Source organism: Orcinus orca, chromosome 8, assembly GCF_937001465.1.
Source record: "Orcinus orca chromosome 8, mOrcOrc1.1, whole genome shotgun sequence".
NCBI lineage: Eukaryota > Metazoa > Chordata > Mammalia > Artiodactyla > Delphinidae > Orcinus > Orcinus orca.
Window position 1 is genome coordinate 63,698,460 of NC_064566.1, and position 23,930 is coordinate 63,722,389.

Below are 23,930 nucleotides of genomic sequence, written 5' to 3' on the forward strand. Positions count from 1 at the left end.
AATAATCTTTCTGCTCCTTTTTCTTTACTTGTTCTGGGACTCCCTCAATGTGTATGTTATTTCTTTTGATGGTATCCCATAATTTCAACATAGGCTTTCTTCATTTTCTTTCAATATTTTTTCTTTTTGTTCTTTTGCCTGGGTAATTTCAAATGACCTGTCTTGAGCTCACTGATTTTTTTTCTTTGGCTTGATCAAGTCTAGTCATTGTGCTCTTTAGCTCCAGAATTCATGCATCCCTCCCTCCCTTCCTTCCTTCCTCCCTTCCTCCCTTCCTTTCTTCCTTCCTTCTATCTCTTTGTTTAACTTCTCATATTGGTCATGTATTGTTTTCCTGATTTTTTTTTTTTTTTTTTTTTTTTTGTGGTACGCGGGCCTCTCACTGTTGTGGCCTCTCCCGTTGCGGAGCACAGGCTCTGGACGCGCAGGCTCAGCGGCCATGGCTCACGGGCCCAGCCACTCCACGGCACGTGGGATCTTCCCGGACCGGGGCACGAACCCGTGTCCCCTGCATCGGCAGGCGGACTCTCAACCACTGCACCACCAGGGAAGCCCCTGTTTTCCTGATTTTGTTTTAGTTGTCTATGTGTGTTCTCTTACAGCTCACTGCAGTTCTTGAAGACAACTATTTTGAATTCTTTGTCTGGCAGTTCATTGATCTCCATTTCTTTAGGGTTGGTTACTCGTGTTTTATTTTGTTCCTTTGTTGGTGTCATGTTTTCCTGAACATTTGTATTTCTGTGGCCTTGTTTTGGTGCCTGTTCATTTGAAGAAGTAGGCACCTCTTCCAGTCTTTACACTTGGGCTTCTGCAGTGAAAGCCAATGAAAGCCATTTGGTGGAGTCTGTGGATGGGTTTGCTGCTGGAGTTTTCAGGTGGGCTACTCTGGTCCCTGGGGGTGGACCTGAAGCCTGAGTTCACTGGTGTGCACCTTATACTTGGGTCTACCTGGGCAGGCCTGGTGTTTGCGGCTTCAGTTTGGGGCTTGAAACGGATCCATGGGGTAAGCCTGGAACCTGGTTTCTTGGGGTTTGGCATGGCACTGGGATAGGCCTGGAGTCTGAGTCCATGGGGCTACTTCTGAATCCTGGATCTGTGTGGCCTGGCCTGATGCCTGATTTTACTTGGCAGGCCTGGAGCTGGGGTTTGTGGTGAAGTTGGGCGCTCACTTCACTCTTCTTCCTTCTTTGGGTGGGTGTCTCTCTGCATGCTGAGTTGCCTGGGGTTGGAGGTTGGGTGATGTGGGTAATATGTGATTATTTTTCATACCCTCTTCAATGCATCTTTTCTTATTTCTCCACTCCACCTGGATGCTTTAATGTCTCACCTGGAATCCTTAGCTCTTGTGAAGGTATTTTTGCACATGAGTATTTGTTCAAATTGATGTTTCTGCAAGGGGATGAGTGCTGGAAACTGCTATTCTGCCATCTTACTGATGTCACCTGTGTCATTTAAGTCAACCTCTTTATCTGATAAATGAGGAAGATGAAATCTAAACAGCATTGAAATAAGTAGCATTCATATAAAATGTTGTAGAACTAAGAGTAAAAATCATATCTCCTGATTATTTTATACTTTATCATGCTGATTATTTCTATTCTCTATTCAGATCTTTTTCTATAATAATTAATCCACACTTTCTCATACTTATTCCCCTTCTACCAGTTTTATAAATGTAACATGTTTGTTGCAGAATGTCTAGAAAATACCCAAAAGCAAAAAGAAGATTAAAATAATCTATTACCAAGATAACCAGTTCATAATGTTCTAGTGTTTGTTCCATATGTTCATTAGAAAATATTGTTTTGTAGTCTGTCTTATCACTTTACCTATTTTGATTCATTTTTTTCCTGGTCATTATATTGTCTTCAAAAGCTATATGAATATAAATAAATAAATACAAATATATATTTTTATCATAGTATTATTATATACTTTGTTGTTGAGCTAAATGTATGCATATTTGGAAAATTCATACGGAATTTATTGACATGGAAAAAGCATATGAACACTGCAACATTTTTTGCTATACAATATGATGTTTGTGAAGTTGTTGGATGATGTCTGGTAATGATTTTATACATGTGTTCATGTGCCCTTACAATTCCTACATGACTAGTACAGTTACTTTTATGTTATTTGGTTAGATCAGTGCTTCTAATCTTTTTTCACACTATAGCATGCTGTGATGTACATAGAAAATGATAATAATTGTGTGGCACTCTAGGGAAAACAGAGATGATTATCACCTTGCTCTGTTACCCTAGTCCTGGCCTGGCTACCCAGACTGTTGAGAGGATCAATCTTTTGGCCACTTGTAAACCCTGGTTGGAAGCTCTGGGTTACAGCACAGTGTTAATAAGGTCTTAGGTTACTTCCCATGTGTTGTGTCAGATTTTCCCTGTTTCTTACAGTAGACTGTACAGTATGATTTACCAATATTGCAAATATGTACAATTTATCTACCTTACTGTTAATGGACATTTAGGTGTTTTGCAGTATTTGTAATTACAGATAGTGTTATGAATCTGACTTTTGGTGGAAATAAGCAGTTATTTCTCTTGGATATATACCTAGGAGTGAAACTGCTGGATCGTAGGATAAGTGTACAATTAGTTTCATTAGATAATAACAGTTTTCTGAAGTAAGTATGCAGTTTTACATTCCCACCAGCAATGTGTGAAGTTCTAGTTACTTCATTCCTGACAGTGCTTTGCATTGTCATTTCTCCTTGTTTTAGACATTCTGGTGTGTGTGTGAGTGATATTTTATTGTGCAGTTTTCTGAATACTAGTGATGCTAAGCATATTTCATATGCCCATTGGCTATGTTGATGACTGCTTTTTTTTTTAAATTGAACTTCTAATTTTGAGATAATTGTAGATTCTTAGGCAGTTGTAAGAAATAATAGATACCCTGTGCTCTTTATCTGGTTTCTCCCAGTGGTATCATCCTGCTAAATGATAGTAAAATATCACAACCAAAATAATTGCCATTGATATAGTCAATATACAGGACATTTCCATCAACACAAGGATCCCTTGTGCCCTTTTATAGCAATACCACCCCTCCCACCTACCCACCTCCTCTTAACCCCTGGTCACCATTAATTTATTCTTTATTTCTATAAATTTGTCATTTTTTGTGTTATGTAAATGGAATAGTATAGTATGTAGTCTTTTGGGATTGGCTTTTTCCATTCAGCATAATTCTCTGGAAATTCATCAGTATTGTATCATGTATCACTAGCTTGTTCCTGTTTATTGCTAAATGATGTTCCATGGTATGGATACACCTCGGTTTTTTAAACCATTCATCTCTTAAAGGACATAGGAGTTGTTTCCATTTATTGACTATTACAAACAAAGCTGCTATAAACATTTGTGCACAAATTTTGGGTGAACGTACGTTTTCATTTTTCTAGGGTAAACATTCGGGACGGCAATTTCTGGGTCATATGATAGTTGCTTGTTTAGTTTTTATAGAAACTGTCAAACTTTTTCAGAATGCTTTTGCCATTTCACATTTCCCCCAACAAATGCATGAGAGATCCAGTTTCTCCGTATCCTTATCAGCATTTGGTGTTTCCAGTATTTTTAAATTTAATCATTCTGACAGTTCTATGGTGATAGCTCATTGTGGTTTTAATTTGCTTTTTCTTAATGGCTAATATGCTTATCTTCCATTTGCACATTCTCTTCGGTGAAATATCTGTTCATATCATTTGTTTTTTCTAATTGGATTGTTCATTTTTTTACTGTTGAGTTTTGAGATTTTCTTCATTCTAGATACTAGTCGTTTGCTGGCTGTGTAGTTTACAAGTATTTTCTCCCATTCTGTAGCTAGGATTTTTATTCCTAACAGGTCTTTCACAGAGAAAAAGTTTTAATTCTGAAGTGTAATTTATAATTTTTCCTTTTATGAATTGCGCTTTTGCCTACCTAGCCTTAGATCCCTAAGATTTTCCCTGATTTTTTTTCCCCTAAAAGTTTTGTAGTTTTAGATTTATGTCTCTGATACATTTTGAATTAATTTTTGTATAAAGTGTGTATAAACTGTGAGACTTTGGCTGAGGTTAATTTTTTTTTTTTTTTTTTTTTTTGCCTGTGGATATGTATTTGCTCCAGCACCATTTGTTGAAATAGCTATTTTTCCTCTATGGAATTTCCATTGTACCTTGTCAAAAATCAGTTGGATATATTTGTGTGGATCTATATCTAGGTTCTCTATTCTATTTCATTAATCTATTTGTCTATCCTTTTGCCAATATCACAAAACCTGATTGCTGTAGCTATATAATAAGTCTTGAAATTGGGTAGACTCATTCCTCCCATTTTTTTCACTTTTTCAAAGTTGTTTTAGCTCTTATAGTTCCTTTGCTTTTCTATATAAATTTCAGTATAATCTTGTCTACATCTACAAAACCTTTTCTGGAATCGTAATAGAAATTGTGTTAAACCTGTATTTTGCTTTGGGGGAAAATTGACATCTTTACCATATTGAGTCTTCCTATCTATGAACATTTATTAATCTGTTCTTTGATTTCTTCCATCAGCATTGTGTGTCTTTCAGTATACAAGTCATATACAAGTGTTGTAGATTTTTCCCTAAATATTTCGTTTTTTGAGGAGTTATAAATTCTATTGTATTTTTAATTTTGGTGTCCATGTATTCATTTTTTTAATATAGAAATACAAATAACTTTTGTATGTTTATCTTATATCCTTTGCCTTTGCTAAACTGCATTATGAGTTCTAGGAGGTGTGTGTGTGTCTGTATGTAACTTGCTTGGGAATTTCCGTGTAGACAATCAGGTTATCTGCAAATAGGGACAGTTTTGTTTTTTCCTTTCCAGGAACAGAGGAGATTTTTTTTCTGTAACTACTTGAATATATAACAGAGTACCATATTCTGCCCATTGTTGAGTCTAAAATGAAAGAGACATTACATTCTAAAACCTGAAGATACTAGGAGACCATTAGAACTGAGGAGATGATTGAGGATCCAGGGAGTAACTGAAAATGACACCAACATTTTGTTTCTAAGTAATTGGGTGCATGTGGTACTATTACTTGAGGTTAGAAAATCAGAAATAAAAGCATTTTGGGGAAGTATAATAAGTTCTACTTTGGACATTCTTTTTTTTTTGATGTCTGTGCTATGTCTTTATTGACATGTCCAATAGACATTTGAAGTATGCATTAAGAATTTAGGGGAGGGACTTCCCTGGTGGTGCAGTGGTTAAGAATCTGCCTGCCAATCCAGGGGACATGGGTTTGATCCCTGGCCTGGGAAGATGCCACATGCCTGGAGCAGCTAAGCCTGTGTGCCACAGCTACTGAGCCTGTGCTCTAGAGCCCGTGAGCAACAACTACTGAGCCCACAACTACTGAAGCCTGTGTATTCTAGGGCCCACGTGCCACAACTGCTGAGCCCACGTGCTGCAACTACTGAAGGCTGTGCACGTAGAGCCTGTGCTCCGCAACGAGAAGTCACCGCAATGAGAAGCCTGCGTACCACACAAAGAGTAGCCCCCGCTTGCTGCAACTCGAAAGCCTGTGTGCAACAACGAAGACCCAATGCAGCCAAATATGAAAAAAAAAAAATAGAAGGGGTTATATTGGAATTCCTACTTTGACATGATAGATGATGCTGTGGGAGAGGTTGTAGATAGAATGAGTAGAGATCTGAGGAAGAAATGCTAACAAAGGAATAGCACTTAAAGATATCATGGGAGAATGAAAACAATGAAGTCACAGAAACCATAGAAACTTCTCTTTTGTCAAAGTTTTACCTATTTGTCAAGATCTATCTTCTGGGCATTATTACCTGTCCAGTCCCATCTCCTTTTTGGTTATTCCCTAATATGTATTTCTGTAGCAGTTTCTCCTTCTTCTAGTATAGCTTTTACCACACTGCCTTATTGTAGTTTATTGTTTATGTATCTATTTCCCTATCAAGTTTTTATGTTCCTTGAAGGCAAGGATTAGATCTTATTCATTGTTGTTTTTCCTGTGTATGGCATAGTTCTTAATAACAGCTTGTTTAATTGAATGAAGTAGGAAATTATCAGAGGCTTCTAAGTGGTAGAGTAAGAAAAGAACTGAGAAGAGGCCATTAGATTTGTTGATCCCTGACCATAGGGAAGCTGTTATGTCTAGAATGGTGAAAAGTGAATGCAGAGTTCTCTGGTCTTCCTTTTCTCAAGTCAGTCTTGCCATTTCTTACATTCCCTCCCTCATTCCCTAATTCTGCCCTCTTAACTTTTGTTCCTTTGATATATTGTTTCATCATGATAGAAAAGCATTTCTTCCTGGTCACCTGTGAGAATTATACTGTTCTTCCTAATCTAGCTCATATCCCCTTCTCAGTGAAAGTGAATGAATGAATTTCTCTGGTTTTTATCATTGAAATTTTCTAATATCCAGGCTGATAGTATCTGTAATGTAGTTTTGTTTTAGCATTCAATTTCTATTTGACTGGACTTTAGTTTTTCCATTTAAACATATATTTTATTTTTCAGTATAAAACTTTTTAAAAAAATTTTATTTATTTATTTTTGGCTGCGTTGTGTCTTTGTTGCTGCGCGTGGGCTTTGTCTAGTTGCTGCGAGTGGGGGCTACTCTTCCTTGCCATGTGCAGGCTTCGCACTGTGGTGGCTTCTCTTGTTGCGGAGCATGGGCTCCAGGCACGTGGGCCTCAGTGGTTGTGGCACATGGGCTTCAGTGGTTGTGGCACATGGGCTCAGTAGTTGTGGCTCACGGGCTCTAGAGTGCAGGCTCAGTAGTTATGGTGCACGGGCTTAGTTGCTCCGCGGCATGTGGGATCTTCCCGGACCAGGGCTCGAACCCGTGTACCCTGCATTGGCAGGCAGATTCTTAACCACTGTGCCACCAGGGAAGCCCCAGTTTAAAACTTTTTAAGGCGTTATAAATATTTATCTCAATGTTTGGAGGTTATTTATCATATGATCCATGTTGTAATTTCTAGGTGTTTATTTTACCCATTACACTTTCAATAAATTAAAGTGTCTTCTGTCCCAGAAATTGAATTTTCATAGAGGAGCCAGTAAAATACTAGAGTTTTTACTTTAATTTTTAAATACATGCTGTTATTTCAATATCTTCCACATAAGAACTAACTTAAGTGGGAAAAGTTGGTTATATTAAACAAAAGAGCCTTTTTTAATTCTTTTTTTCCAGATTGCAGCAATTCTCCGGAAACGAAAATTAGATTATTATTTACACAAACTGCTCCCTGAGATCCTACAATCTGCTTCATTTCTGACTGCTAATGGGGCCTTGTTTATGGCTTTCTTTTGCATTTTAAGGTTGGTACACATAATCAGAACTGGTGGTTAATACAAATTCCTTTGTTGAAACTGAAACAAACAGATGTTTATATAAATGTTGTGCAGGTCACTGCTTGTGTATTTTTTTCTCTGTGTGAAATGACATTTATTTATCTCAAAGAATGCTTGTAAAACCAGGAGTTGTGGGCCTCTTGGCCTAAAAATGTAATATAAACTTCAAATTATTGCTGTGATTATATAGCAAAAGTGCTTTAATGTATCATACATTTTCTGAGGCCCACTATATTTACTGACTTGTTAATGAGAATTTCTTAACTTTTCAGTTTCATAGATTAGGAATTCAAAGCAACTGTCCATGATATTGCTTAGGTCTGTATGCAGTGAATGGACTTCAAAAGGACTATAAAATGCTCGTGTTTATCTGTAAAATTTCTGGCATATCCTACTGATGAAACTTTTGGTCCTGGTGCAGTGCATTATCTGTGTCACATGCTTCATACAATATACATGCAGTTAGAATTCAGTTTTTAGTGTTATGATATACTTAGCATGTTTATTAGATATTTACTTTTTATCTTCTCCCCCACACATTGTTGAAACCCAAACTAGTTTATTTAATTTGTCAAGTTAAAATACTAACTTCACATTATATTACTATTAATGTTACCCAGTTAGTATTACCCCAAATAATTCTGCAGGTATATTTTAACTGCAATTAGAAATATAATTTCTGCTTGCGAGAACATCAGAATCACAACTAGCTGCAGGACAATCATTGACAGGAAGACACTGGAACTCACCAAAAAAGATACCCCACATCCAAAGACAAAGGAGAAGCCACACTGAGACGGTAGGAGGGGCGCAGTCACAGTAAAATCAAATCCCATAACTGCTGGGTGGGTGACTCACAGACTGGAGAACGCTTATACCACAGAAGTCCACCCACTGGCGTGAAGGTTCTGAGCCCCATGTCAGCCTTCCCAACCTCGGAGTCTGGCAACAGGAGGAGGAATTCCTAGAGAATCAAACTTTGAAGGCTAGTGGGATTTGATTGCAGGACTTCGACAGGACTGGGGGAAACAGACTCCACTCTTGGAGGGCACACACAAAGTAGTGTGCTCATTGGGACCCAGGGGAAGGAGCAGTGACCCCATAGGAGACTGAATCAGACCTACCTGCTAGTGTTGGAGGGTCTCTGGCAGAGGCAGGCAGTGGCTGTGTCTCACTGTGAGGACAAGGACACTGGCAGCGGAAGTTCTGGGAAGTACTCCTTGGTGTGAGCCCTCCCAGAGTCTGCCATTAGCCCCACCAAAGAGCCCAGGTAGGCTCCAGTGTTGGGTCGCCTCAGGCCAAACAACCAAAAGGGAAGGAACCCAGCCCCACCCATCAGCAGTCAAATGGATTAAAGTTTTACTGAGCTCTGCCCACCAGAGCAAAGGTCAGCTCTACCCACCACCAGTCCCTCCCATCAGGAAACTTGCACAAGCCTCTTAAATAGCCTCATCCACCAGAGGGCAGACAGCAGAAGCAAGAAGAACTACAATCCTGCAGTCTGTGGAACAAAAACCACATTCACAGAAAGATAGACAAAATGAAAAGGCAGAGGACTATGAACCAGATGAAGAAACAAGATAAAACCCCAGAAAAACAACTAGATGGAGTGGAGATAGGCAACCTTCCAGAAAAAGAATTCAGAATAATGATAGTGAAGATGATCCAGGACCTTGGAAAAAGAATGGAGGTAAAGATTGAGGAGATGCAAGAAATGTTTAACAAAGACCTAGAAGAATTAAAGAACAAATAAACAGAGATGAACAATACAATAACTGAAATGAAAACTACACTAGAAGGAATCAGTAGCAGAATAACTGAGGCAGAAGAACGGATAAGTGACCTGGAACACAGAAAGGTGGAATTCACTGCTGTGGAACAGAATAAAGAAAAAAGAATGAAAAGAAATGAAGACAGCCTAAGAGACCTCTGGGACAACATTAAATGCAACAACATTCGCATTATAGGGGTCCCAGAAGGAGAAGAGAGAGAGAAAGGACCAGAGAAAATATTTGAAGAGATTATAATCGAAAACTTCCATAACATGGGAAAGGAAATAGCCACCCAAGTCCACGAAGTGCAGAGAGTCCCATACATGCCAAGACACATAGTAATCAAACTGACAAAAATTAAAGACAAAGAAAAATTATTGAAAGTGGCAAGGGAAAAACGACAAATAACATACAAGGGAACTCCCATAAGGTTAACAGCTGTTTTTTTAGCAGAAACTCTACAAGCCAGAAGGGAGTGCCATGATTAAGTGATGAAAGGGAAGAACCTACAACCAATATTACTCTACCCAGCAAGGATCTCATTCAGATTCGATGGAGAAATCAAAAGCTTTACAGAAAAGCAATAGCTAAGAGAACTCAGCACCACCAAAACAGCTCTACAACACATGCTAAAGGAACTTCTCTAAGTGGGAAACACAAGAGAAGAAAAGGACCTACAAAAACAAACGCAAAACAATTAAGAAAATGGTAATAGGAACATACATACCGATAATTACCTTAAACATGAATGGATTAAATGCTCCAGCCAAAATACACAGGCTCACTGAATAGATACAAAAAGAAGACCCATATATATGCTGTCTACAAGAGACCCACATCAGACCTAGGGACACATACAGACTGAAAGTGAGGGGATGGAAAAGGATATTCCATGCAAATAGAAATCAAAAGAAAGCTAGAATAGCAATACTCATATCAGATAAAATAGACTTTAAAATAAAGAATGTTACAAGAGACAAGGAAGGACACTACACAATGGTCAAGGGATCAATCCAAGAAGAAGATACAACAATTATAAATAAATATGCACCCAACATAAGAGCACCTCAATACATAAGGCAACTACTAACAGCTCTAAAAGAGGAAATCGACAGTAACACAATAATAGTGGAGGACTTTAACACCTCACTTACACCAATGGACAGATCATCCAAAATGAAAATAAATAAGGAAATAGAAGCTTTAAATGGCACAATAGACCAGAAAGGTTTAATTGATATTTATAGGACATTCCATCCAGAAACAGCAGATTATACTTTCTTCTCAAGTGCACACGGAACATTCTCCAGGATAGATCACACCTTGGGTCACAAATCCAGCCTCAGTAAATTTATGAAAATTGAAATCATAGCAAGCATCTTTTCTGACCACAACACTACAAGATTAGAAATGAATTACAAGGAAAAAAATGCAAAAACACAAACATGTGGAGGCTAAACAATACGTTACTAAATAACCAAGAGATCACTGAAGAAATCAAAGAGGAAATCAGAAAATACCTAGAGACAAATGACAATGAAAACACGATGATCCAAAACCTATGAGATGCAACAAAAGCAGTTCTAAGAGGGAAGTTTATAGCTACACAAGCCTACCTGAAGAAACAAGAAAAATCTCAAATAAAGAATCTAACTTTACACCTAAAGGAACTAGAGAAAGAAGAATAAACAAAACGCAACGTTAGCAGAAGGAAAGAAATCATAAAGATCAGAGCAGAAATAAATGAAATAGAAACAAAGAAAACAATAGCAAAGATCAATAAAACTAAAAGCTGGTTCTTTGAGAAGATAAACCATTAGCCAGACTCATCAAGAAAAAGAGGGAGAGGACTCAAATCAATAAAATTGGAAATGGAAAAGGAGAAGTTACAGCAGACGCTGCAGAAATACAAAGCATCCTAAGAGACTACTACAAGCAACTGTATGTCGATATAATGGACAACCTGGAAGAAATGGACAAATTCTTAGAAAGGTGTAACCTTCCAAGACTGAACCAGGAAGAAATAGAAAATATGAACAGACCAATCACAAGTAATGAAATGGAAACTGTGATTAAAAATCTTCCAAAAAACAAAAGTCCAGGACCAGATTGCTTCACAGGTGAATTCTATCAAACATTTCGAGAAGAGCTAACACCCATCCTTCTCAAACTCTTCCAAAAAATTGCAGAGGAAGGAACACTCCCAAACTCATTCTATGAGGTCACCATCACCCTGATACCAAAACCAGACAAAGATATTACCAAAAAGAAAATTACAGCCCAATATCACTGATGAATGTAGATGCAAATATCCTCAACAAAATACTAGCAAACAGAATCCAACAACACATTAAAAGGATCATACACCATGATCAAGTGGGATTTATCCCAGGGATGCAAGGATTCTTCAATATACGCAAATCAATCAATGTGACACACCATATTAACAAATTGAAGAATAAAAACCATATGATCATCTCAATAGATGCAGAAAAAGCTTTTGACAAAATTCAATACCCATTTATGATAAAAACTCTCCAGAAAGTGGGCATAGAGGGAACGTACCTCAACATAATAAAGGCCATATATGACAAACCCACGGCAAACACCATTCTCAATGGTGAAAAACTGAAAGCATGTCCTCTAAGATCAGGAATAAGACAAGGGTGTCCACTCTCACCACTATTATTCAACATAGTTTTGGAAGTCCTAGCCACGGCAATCAGAGAAGAAAAAGAAATACAAGGAATACAAATTGGAAAAGAAGAAGTAAAACTGTCACTGCTTGCAGATGACATGATACTATACACAGAGAATCCTAAAGATGCCACCAGAAAACTACGAGAGCTAATCAATGAATTTTGTTTCTTTTTTTTTTTTTTAACATCTTTATTGGGGTATAATTGCTTTACAATGGTGTGTTAGTTTCTGCTTTATAACAAAGTGAATCAGTTATACATATACATATGTTCCCATATCTCTTCCCTCTTGCGTCTCCCTCCCTCCCACCCTCCCTATCCCACCCCTCCAGGCTGTCACAAAGCACCGAGCCAATATCCCTGTGCCATGCGGCTGCTTCCCACTAGCTATCTACCTTACTACGTTTGTTAGTGTGTATATGTCCATGACTCTCTCTCGCCCCGTCACAGCTCACCCTTCCCCCTCCCCATAACCTCAAGTCCGTTCTCTAGGAGGTCTGCGTCTTTATTCCTGCCTTACCCCTAGGTTCTTCATGACATTTTTTTTTTTCTTAATCAATGAATTTTGTAAAATTGCAGGATACAAAATTAATGCACAGAAATCTCTTGCATTCCTATACACTAATGATGAAAAATCTGAAAGAGAAATTAAGGGAACACTCCCATTTACCATTGCAACAAAAAGAGTAAAATACCTAGGAAGAAACCTACCTAGGGAGACAAAATAGACAAAGTCTTGTTTGCAGAAAACTATAAGACACTGATGAAAGAAATTAAAGATGATACCAACAGATGGAGAGATATACCATGTTCTTGGATTTAAAGAATCAATATTGTGAAAATGACTATACTACCCAAAGCAATCTACAGATTCAGTGCAATCCGTATCAAATTACCAATGGCATTTTTTTACAGAATTAGAACAAAAAATCTTAAAATTTGTATGGGGAAAAAAAAATTTTGTATGCAGACATCAAAGACCCTGAATAGCCAAAGCAGTTTTGAGGGAAAAAAATGGAGCTGGAGGAATCAGACTCCCTGACTTCAGACTATACTACAAAGCTACAGTAATCAAGACAATATGGTACTGGCAGAAAAACAGAAATGTAGATCAATGGAACAAGATAGAAAGCCCAGAGATAAACACATGCACCTATGGTCAACTAATCTATGACAAAGGAGGCAAGGATATACAATGGAGAAAAGACAGTCTCTTCAAAAAGTGGTGTTGGGAAAACTGGACAGCTACATGTAAAAGAATGAAATTAGAGCACTCCCTAACACCATACACCTAAATAAACTCAAAATGGATTCGAGACCTAAATGTAAGACCGGACACTGTAAAAGTCTTAGAGGAAAACATAGGAAGAACACTCTTTGATGTAAATCACAGCAAGATCTTTTTTGATCAGCCTCCTAGAGTCATGGAAATAAAAACAAAAATAAATGGGACCTAATGAAACTTCAAAGCTGTTGCCCAGCAAAGGAAACCATAAACAAGACAAAAAGAAAACCCTCAGAATGGGAGAAAATACTTGCAAACGAATCAACGGAGAAAGGATTAATCTCCAAAACATATAAACAGCTCATGCAGCTCAATATTAAAAAAAATCAACCCAATCCAAAAATAGGCAGAAGATCTAAGTAGACATTTCTCCAAAATAGACATACAGATGGCCAAGAAGCACATGAAAAGCTGCTCAACATCACTAATTATTGGAGAAATGCAAATCAAAACTACAATGAGGTATCACCTCACCCCAGTTTGAATGGGCATCATCAGAAAATCTACAAACAACCAATGCTGGACAGGGTGTGGAGAAAAGGGAGCCCTCTTGCACTGTTGGTGGGAATGTAAATTGATACAGCCACCATGGAGAACAGTATGGAGGTTCCTTAAAAAACTAAAAACAGAATGACCATATGACCCAGCAATCCCACTACTGGGCATATACTCAGAACAAACCGTAATTCCAAAAGACACATGCACACCAATGTTCATTGCAGCACTATTTACAATAGCCAGGTCATGGAAGCAACCTAAATGCCCATCGATAGACGAATGGATAAGGAAATGTGGTACATATATACAATGGAATATTACTCAGCCATAAAAAGGAACGAAATTGGGTCATTTGTTGAGACATGGATGTATCTAGAGACTGTCATACAGAGTGAAGTAAGTCAGAAAGAGAAAAACAAATATCGTATATTAACGCATATGTGTGGAACCTAGAAAAATGGTACAGATGAACCGGTTTGCAGGGCAGAAATTGAGACACAGATGTAGAGAACAAACGTATGGACAGCAAAGGGGGAAAGCATCAGGGGTAGTGGGGGTGGTGGTGTGATGAATTGGGAGATTGGGATTGACATGTATTCACCGATGTGTATTAAACTGATTACTAATAATGAAAAAAAATTGCTCATAATAAGAACAATATTTCTTCCTTTCTGAATTCTTATACCTTGTATTTATTTTTCTTGCATTATTGTACTTGCTAAGATCTCCAGTACAGTGTTAACTAGAAGTGGGAATTATGGGGAGCTATGAATCATTCTCAGTCTAAAAGTGAAAGCTTTTAATGTTTTACCAAACTAGTTTTTTGTATATAGGGAATAATAAATTGAATAATAATTTTATCCTTTTTAAAAAAAAGAAATATAATTTCCAAATGTCTTCTATAGATTTTTGCCTTAAGAACATTAATATTTATAAACTTTTAATAATTTATAAAGTTTATACTCTTGAATAAGTCATGCCTTTAAATTGACCTGAAAAATCTGTGTAAGAAACTCTTTACCACGTAGTCTCTGGAAAGTTTCTAATACTTGTTAAAATTCTAAAAATAGAGTTATACGATGATTAGATTTTAAAAATTGCAATAATAATAAATTGGTCTTGCAGCATATTTATGTTCTATGAAGTTTTTGGTTAAGTTTTGGAGACATAAAATACTTATAATAAGGTAACATCTGTGTTCCTCCTATAACTGACTCACTCATTTATTTTCCTTTTTTGTTTATATTCAGTAACTTGTTAAGTCCTTTGTGTATTTTATGTTGGAGGGAGAAGCATCTCCAGTTTTCTTAGGCAGAAAGTTTCTGATGTCCATTGCAGAAATACCCATGTTATATATAGGTTTTCTAATTTTTTTAAAGCTAAGCTCCAGCTAGAAAGAAAATTTCATCTGATATTTTATCCTTATCTGTACGTACATAGCATATGTTTTTTCCTGTAATACATCATTTAGCAGTTGACCAACTTTGTTCAGATAATTTCTTATAATTTTTTGTTTCTCCCTTTCTTAGGAACAAATTGTCTTTGAAAGGAAAAAGAGTCTTCCTAATATCTCCAGATTTTTTTTTTTTCTCTTTAAAAACCCAACCCAATGGCGTTTATAATTTGTGAGATACTATGCAGATTCTTTCTCCCAAGGGATATATTCTAGTAAATGAAAAATTTTATATACACATGTAAGTAAAAAATGTAAAATACTTTAGTAAGCGATGTAAGAAAAAACTTACCCAGGGTTGTAGAAGGAAAGAAGGAGAGACAGTTTTTGAATATCTATCATGTGTTAAAAAATAGTAATAGTTGGAAAAAAATGATACAAATGAACCTATATACAAAACAGAAATAGACCCACAGACATAGAAAACAAATTTATGGTTACCAAAGGGGAAGGGCGGGGGGTAAATTAGGAGTTTGGATTAACATACACACACTACTATATATAAAATGGATAACAAACAAGGACCTACTGTACAGCACAGCGAACTATACTCAATATTTTGTAATAGCCTATAAGGGAAAAGAATCTGAAAAGAAAAAAAAAGAAAAAAAAATATATAACTGAATCTCTTTGCTATATACCTGAAACTAACACATTGTAAATCAGCTATACTTCCATAAAAAAAGAGCCATAATGAAAGAATAGTAGTAGTGATAACAATAGTAATAATAGCTAACATTTTCTGAGTACTTCCTATGTGTCATAGATGGTGCTGGGAAATATCTCATGTAGCCATCATGACAACTCTATGAGATAGGTAATACATTTATTCCCGTTTGGTAGATAGGAAATTGAGAACATAGAAGGTTTGCAGAGTGAACAATGTTGGATCCAGGGACTGTCTGAATGAATATAACAGGTTAAATTATTGGAAGGAGAGATACCTATTAGTTTGCTATTGTAGTAGCCTGAAGAAGAGATGGTGAGGGACATAAATGAGGCAAGGGCAGTAGGTTGGAGAGGAATTTGAGAGATAAATTGTACATGGAAGTATTTAAGGGGATGATTTCATGTATGGGACACGGAAGAAGGTGAAGCCAAGGATGTCTCAAAGTGTCACACGTAGGTGGATAAGTGGTTGTTGATATCATTAACCTAGGAAAAGAGAGGAGAAAGAACAGGTTCATGGAGATAGGGACTAAGATAATGAGTTTGGTTTTGGACATGCTGAATTTGAGGTGCTGTGGGACATTTAGATAGAGGGTGAACTGAGAAGGGGAACTTCTATGTGTAATAACTGAAATGACCAACTAGAAATTTCATATAATCATTCCAAATTTCAATTTCAGGAAAATACTTGGAAAATTCTACTCATGGAGTCCTGGCTTTGGTGCCGCTTTGCCAGCTTCTTATGTGGCCATTCTAATTGAGAGAAAAAGCAGGTAAACTTTTACATACCTACATATTTAATACAACTGATTTACTGTCCACCATCACAACTAGAGTGTTTTTTGGTTTTTTTTTTTGCTTACTGTTTATCATGGTCCAGGGAGGAGAAATATTTCTACATATATTTTTCAGTCTTGCAAATATTGGGCTGGCCAAAAAGTTTGTTTGGTTAGGGAATATGTTGTTCAATACAGTTCTTGGTGAAAATGAAAACTGTGTCTTTTATTTTTACTTAAAACTGAACGAACTTTTTGGCCAACCCAATATTTGATGGACAATTTAACTTTATACTTATATTATTTAGGTTTTTAAGCCTATAAAAAATAAAGATTGACATTATATAGTAAAAATGCCCATTAGTCTTTGTTTACTAAAAAATTGAAGGGTTCTCTGATGTGTCATGGCTTGCATAAATTCTAATTAAAGATCTTTTCCTTGCTTGCATAAATTCTAATTAAAGATCTTTTCCATAACTGCAATACCATTATCACACCTAAGAAAATAAACAGTTTTCTTTTATCATTTAAATCTGTAATTTGCTTTGGGCTCATTAACCTCTATTAAATCAATTATTTTTTTTTGGATATCTTCTCATTTAAAAAAATTTTCATTTTTATCAACTTGAAAATGTTCCACGTGGAATAATAAGATTTCTACAAAATGCTACAAACTGTTATGTAAGTTTTTCAGTCAGGTAAACTGTTGAAGTTAAACATTTTGCATAAAAAAATATTTGCCATTTCAGGAATAATTATTTTTATTGTTGAGAACTGCTTTGATTCCATCTTTATCCCAGAGAATAAAGATACGGTCAGGTATATTAATCAAGATGGGATCATCTTTCAGTTTATGAAGATGTTTGTTATAATCATCGATCTCCTAGTAAGACTATAGATAGATGTTGTTAGGTGACTAAATATTTACTTAAACCACCTGAAGCCATTTTAATGCATTTTTGTAAATGTAATAGTATCTAAATTTTTGTGATTCTCTGTTTGATGATACTTTTAGATTATTAAAATTACTAAAATCAAAGGATGTTATAACCCCAGGAAAATCAAGTCAGTATTGCTAGAAACATAGGCTCCCCACCTGAGAGGACAGTACAGAATAGTTGTTAAAAGTGTGGATTCTGGAGCTATAAAATCTGGCTTGGGAGACTGGCTCCGCCACTTATTGTGTGACGTCTATGGCTTATTCCTTACCTGAAAAATGGAGGTAGTGATAATCTACTCACATGGTTATTCAGAGAATTAAGTGAATTACATAATTAAGAATTATGTAAGTGTGCTTAGAAGAGTGCCTGACACATGGTAAGTGTGTTAAGTATTTTTATTGGTTTTTTGCCCGTAAGTAATGAGAGCCTTGTTCTGGTGATTGTAACTTTCTGATCAATTAAAAAATCTAAATATTGGTTTTGGAAATGTGATTTCAAAGTATGTACTCATATATGAAACTTTAAAGATGCTTTAAATGAAGTTTGCTTCAATTTATTTTTTAGCACTTTAATAAGGTGGCATTTTTGAAGTAATTTGCCTACTTTTCAGCAGAAAATGTTGAAATGAACACCTGTGTAACGATCACCTAGAGTCAACAGTTGTTAACATTTTACCATTTTTACTTTATTTGTATGTGATTATATGTCTATGTATGTGTGGTATTGTGTGTGTGTACGAACCATATAGAAGTACATTGTAGACGTCATGACATTTTACTCCTAAATACTTTAGAATGCATATTCTAAAATAAGGGTACTTTCCTACATAATTACAACACTATTATCACACATAAGAAAATTAGCAGTCATTCCTGATTACCATCTTGTCCATATTGTCCTAAAATGCTTTTTTTTTTTTTTTTTTTTTGCGGTACGCGGGCCTCTCACTGTTGTGGCCTCTCCCATTGCGGAGCATAGGCTCCGGACGCGCAGGCTCAGCGGCCATGGCTCACGGGCCTAGCTGCTCCGCGGCATGTGGGATCTTCCTGGACCGGGGCACGAACCCGTGTCCCCTGCATCGGCAGGTGGACTCTCAACCACTGCGCCACCAGGGAAGCCCTCCATAGTTTTATCTTTTCTAGAATGTCATATAGTTGGAGTCATACAGTATGTTGGCTTTTCAGATTGGCCTCTTTTACTTAGTAATATGCATTTAAGCTTCTTCCATGTCTTTTCATGGCTTGATAGGTTGTTTCTTTTTAGAACTGAATAATATTCCATGGTCTGGATGTACCACAGTTTATTTATCCATTGACCTACTGACAGACATCTTGGTTGCTTCCAAGTTTTGGTAATTATGGATAAAGCTGCTATAAACCTCCGTTTGTGGGTTTTTGTGTAGGCATAAATTTTCAACTCCTTTAGATAATTACTAAGGGGTATGATTGGGTATGATCATCTGGTAAGAGTATATTTAATTTTGTAAGAAACTGCCAACTGTCTTCCAAAGTGTCTGGGTCATTTTGTAACCCCACTAGCAATGAATGAGAATTCCTGTTGCTCTACATCTTCACCAGCATTTAGTGTTATCAGTGTTCTGAATTTTGGCCATTTTAATACATGTGTGGTGGTATCTCATTGTTTTAGTTTGTATTTCCTCGATGATATATATATTTTGTGGAGCATTTTTTCATATGCTTACTTATTTTAATCTCTATGTGTCTATATGTTTAAAGTGGGTTTCTTGTAGATGACATATAGTTGGGTTATGTTTTGAGATCAACTCTGACAGTCTTTTTAATTGTTGTATTTAGACCATTGACATTCAAAGTGATTATTGATATAGTTGGATTAATTTCTACCATATTCATTGCTGTTTTCTCTTTGTTGCCTTTGTTCTTACTTTTGTCTTCCACTCTTATTCTGCCTTTTGTGGTTTTAACTGAATGTTATATTTGGTTCCATCTTCTCTTCTTTCTTAACATATCAGTTATACTTTTTTTTTTTACTTTTTTTAGTGGTTGCCTTAGTTTTTACAGTGCATCTTTACAACTAATCCAAGTCCACTTTCAAATAATACTGTACCCCTTCATAGGTAATGAGAGTATCTTATAATAATAAAATAGCCCAAATTCCTTCCTCCTGTCCTTTGTATCATTGTTGTCATTCACTTCACTTATAAGCATAATTACCACACACACACACACCACACACTCGATATATACATACATAATCAAATACATTGTTGCTATTATTTTGAATAATTGTTATCTGTTTGAACAATTAAAAATAAGAAAAATAAAATTAAAAAATTTACCTTCACTCATATCTTATTTGATGCTCTACCTTCCTTTATGTACATGAGTTTCTGACTCATACTTTTCTTTTCTCTAGAGAACATTTAACGTTTCTTGCAGAGCAGGTCTACTGGCAACAGATTCAATTTTGTTTGTCTAGTAAAATCTTTATTTGTCCTTCACTTTTGAAGGATAATTTTACAGGGTGCAGAATTCTAGGTTGGTGTTTTTTGTCTCTCAATGCTTTCAGTATTTCACTCCACTCTCCTGTTTGCATGGTTTCTGAGGAGAAGTCGGATGTAATTCTTTTTTTTTTTTTTTTTTTTTTGCGGTACGCAGGCCTCTCACTGTTGTGGCCTCTCCCATTGCGGAGCACAGGCTCCGGACACGGAGGCTCAGTGGCCATGGCTCATGGGCCTAGCTGCGCTGCGGCATGTGGGGTCTTCCCGGACCGGGGCACGAACCTGTGTCCCCTGCATTGGCAGGTGGACTCTCAACCACTGCGCCACCAGGGAAGCCCCAATTTGTGTCTTTTGCCTCTTGGTATGTCTTGTAATTTTTTCTTGTTAGCCGGACATGATGTACCAGGTAAATGGAATTGCTGTAAATAGGCCTTTTGTAATGTAGTGGTGAGTTGTGTGGGGAAGGGAAGTGTTCTATAGTCCTTTGACTCGGTTTCCTTCCAATGAGCCTATGCCTGTGGACTGTGAACTTAACAAGTGTTTCTCAATTTTCCCCCTCCCCCTTGGTGGGGCAGGATGGTTAGAGTGTGCTGGAGTTGGGTTTTTCCCCTTCCTCCATGTGGAATTCTAGAGCCACGTGGAGTTGGGTGTTTTCCTTCCCCAGGTGAGTAAGGCTCTCATAATGCCCCCCAGGTTAGGCTCTGCTTAACTAGTTTCCCCTGAGGGCAACCAGTGCTCTGGCTTATTTCAAAATGGTTCCTTTTCCCCTCCCTCTACTTGGAAGTACAAGGGGATTTTTCTCTGCTATTTACTGTGAGAACCTAGTCAAGCTCCTGGAGGTAAAACTCAAAAAAGTGTGGGGCCCCCTTAAGACTGATACCTCTGTAATTTTTAACTTCCACACTGAGCCTCCTGCTCTTTGTCAATTACAGTGCAGGCTTTCCTCTCCTGGCTCTCATTCCCTCCGAGGTTTCAGCTTGTGAGTCTGTGCTCTGTTAAGTTGTAATTCTCTGTGTCTGCCTGCAGTCTCTCCAATTTTGCAGGCAGCATTTTGCAGTGTGACCTTACTTTTCTTGTGGATGTTAACTTTTCAGTTTGTTGAGCTTTTTCCTTGGTGTTAGGACTAAGTGATCACTTCCAAGCTCCCTACATGGAAACTGGAAACTGGAAGAATGATTTTGTTATTTTAGAATAACATTTCTATGTATTTCTTTATGAAATATTTTTCTTTCGTGTGTGTGCTTGCTCTACAGTCTACATTATATATTTTTAACTTTATAGCTTCTTAGTGTTAATATTATCACCTCCCAAAATGTAGAAATATGTTTAGGTCCATCTTAGAGGTTATTTATTATAGGACTTTTTTTCCCCTTTCCTTTCTTTTTTCTTTTTCTCTCTTCTCCCCCCCACCCCCCTGCCCCCCTTCTTTCTTTCTTTTTTTGCTAGCCAATAGTCAGTTACTCTGGCACCAGGAGTTCAATAGTCCATTCTTTCTCCACTGATTTGGAATGCTCCTTGTCATATACCAATTTTTCATATATATGTGTTTTGTTGATTTCTGAATTTTTTTCTGTTGATGTATTAGTCTAGGTCTTATCTTTACAATTTTAGTTTCAAAAAAGTCAAATTTTTCTTTGAAGACCAACATTTGTTTAAATACCATAATAATTCTAAAATAAAATTGTGTTATTGACATTAAAAGCTATAACTTCTTAAGGCATAAAGAGGTTTCCTAGAAGTGAGGTGATAACTTGGATTTTGGTTACTAGTTTATTTCCTATTCTCCGTTTACATTTGGTAGTACACTATTTTTTTTTTTTAAGTTTTCTGATTTTATTTTTTTAAGTGAGCTATTGCACTGGTGTTTTATTCATAGATGGTAGGTATTCATAGAAAATTGGTTCTAGATTATGGCCTGTTCTAAATATTAACTGGAGTGGATTTACTGTTTTGAAGACCTGATCAGAATTTTAAGTTTGGCTTCTTTATAAGTATTATCCCATGGTTGCTGAAGAAAAATTGATCCTTATCTTGATGTGATTGTTTAGTAGTCGAACTTTTTGTGATATGTATTGATTCTGTTGTTTATTAGGTGATGCAGTTAATACCTGGAAATAGCTTTTGAGTTCTTGGGTGTTTTTAAATTTAATTTAATTTAATTTAATTTATTTATTTTTGCGGTATGCGAGCCTCTCACCATTGTGGCCTCTCCCGCTGTGGAGCAGAGGCTCCGGACGCGCAGGCTCAGCGGCCATGGCTCACGGGCCCAGCCGCTCTGCGGCATGTGGGATCCTCCCGGACCGGGGCACGAACCCGTGTCCCCTGCATCAGCAGGCGGACTCTCAACCACTGCACCATCAGGGAAGCCCTTGGGTTTTTTTTAGAATTGTGTATGTATATGTACATCAGCCACAAATACTGGTTTGGGGGTCTAATTAAAAACTTTAAAATTTAATTTTATAGTATTGTTCAGAAGCTGGTGACTTACTGTTTAAAAAGCAGGTTTAAAAGTGTTTTTTTGGCCTTAACCTTAAAAGATAGAAAAGCAAATCTTTTTGTTTTATTTCTTTACAAGTTGCTTTATAGCGTGTCTTATTTTAAGAAAGTATGGTCTATGTTTATCTGGAATTGCGCAAAAGTTAACTCAGTGGTCTTACTTGCTTTGAAAAAGTATTTTTTACTTAAAACAAATTTTTATTGATTTCATTAAACATCAAGATCCCTGAATAGACTGTAAGTAATTTACAAAGGTTGAAGTTATGTGTATTTCAAAATTATTACATCTAGCCCCAAATGAAGCATATTAATATTATAGTTTTTACTTTAAGGAAAAGGAATTTGTAATCATGCCTTTAATTCACAAAGAAAGTCAGTGATGGAGATAGCCAGTAGGCAGCTTGAGGTATGAGTCTAGATTCAGGAGAAGCACAGTAGTTATGTAAATAAAATTGGAAGTTTCCTTCTTGTAGGTTATCATTGAAGCTATGGGAGAAGATCAGAGTCTCAAAGCTCAGAATAAGAAGAGGTCTGAGGTTATAAGTTGGGAAACAGCAACATTTAAGGAATCAGATTTCAATTGATCTTTTATCAATTGATCAGTTGTCAGTTCATCCTTTTAAAAATAAATATCAGTAATATATTAGAAAGAGTAGAAGAAACAGAATGTGGAAGCAGTTTTTTCCAAATTAGCAAATAGTGGTAATCCTAATTTTTAAATCTCTAAAGCTGTATTTAATAAAATATTTACTGAAGTTATACATTTTGTATAATCAGTTTTCCAAAAAGCATTTAATGAAGTACAAGCATACAACATGGTTATATATACACACATATGTATGATGGATATATATATAGATGTATAAGTGAAGATCTATCTATATTCATGTCTTCATCTACATTGGTTTAAACTTATTTCCTTCCAACTTTCCAACTCATCCATCCATTTATTCATCCATTCCTCCATCCATCCATCCATCTTTCCCAGTCTCCTTCCCTCTACAGAATTAAGCATGCTTAGCCAGCTAGTTCCTAACACCTTGTAAGAGGGCAGCTTACTTAAATCTTAATCGCGTCACTGTGGGGTTCTGTGAAAGCTTTGAAGTTGTTTCCAGGGTTGCTTAAAAAATTTGTGCCACAAAGAACTGTGATGGTAGTAACTCAGCAGGAAGCATTGGTAACATCTAGTTTATCCCTAGGTGGGCTGTTAAGAACTAGTCTTCTCTTTCTTTTTCTAGGAAGTGCTTTGTTTGTGGTTCAGAAAGAAGTTGTTCTGATGGATTTTGTTTCTGATGGATTTGCTTTGATATTTAGTATTAGTTTAGGTAAGTTGAAACTGCAGGGTACTCAAACATGGACATGGATTAAAGTATCAAAAATTGCATATTTATTCTAAGCTTATTCATGGCTTGAGTTGTTAAATTACACTGTTGTAGTTATGAAACTCCCAAGCAGATATGACCAAAATGAATCAACTATATAATATGTGAATAAAAGAA

At 36.6% G+C, this 23,930-nt stretch overlaps 1 protein-coding gene across 1 annotated transcript in view; it reads left to right on the forward strand.

Moving 5' to 3' along the window:
* TMEM135 (transmembrane protein 135) overlaps nucleotides 1–23,930 on the forward strand; it is a 245,376-nt gene that overhangs the window by 27,918 nt on the left and 193,528 nt on the right. Inside the window, exons 2-3 of the mRNA XM_033431910.2 lie at nucleotides 7,203–7,330; nucleotides 16,420–16,512. Of these exons, the coding sequence (XP_033287801.1) occupies nucleotides 7,203–7,330; nucleotides 16,420–16,512 (221 nt within the window). The remainder of the gene's footprint in view (nucleotides 1–7,202; nucleotides 7,331–16,419; nucleotides 16,513–23,930) is intronic.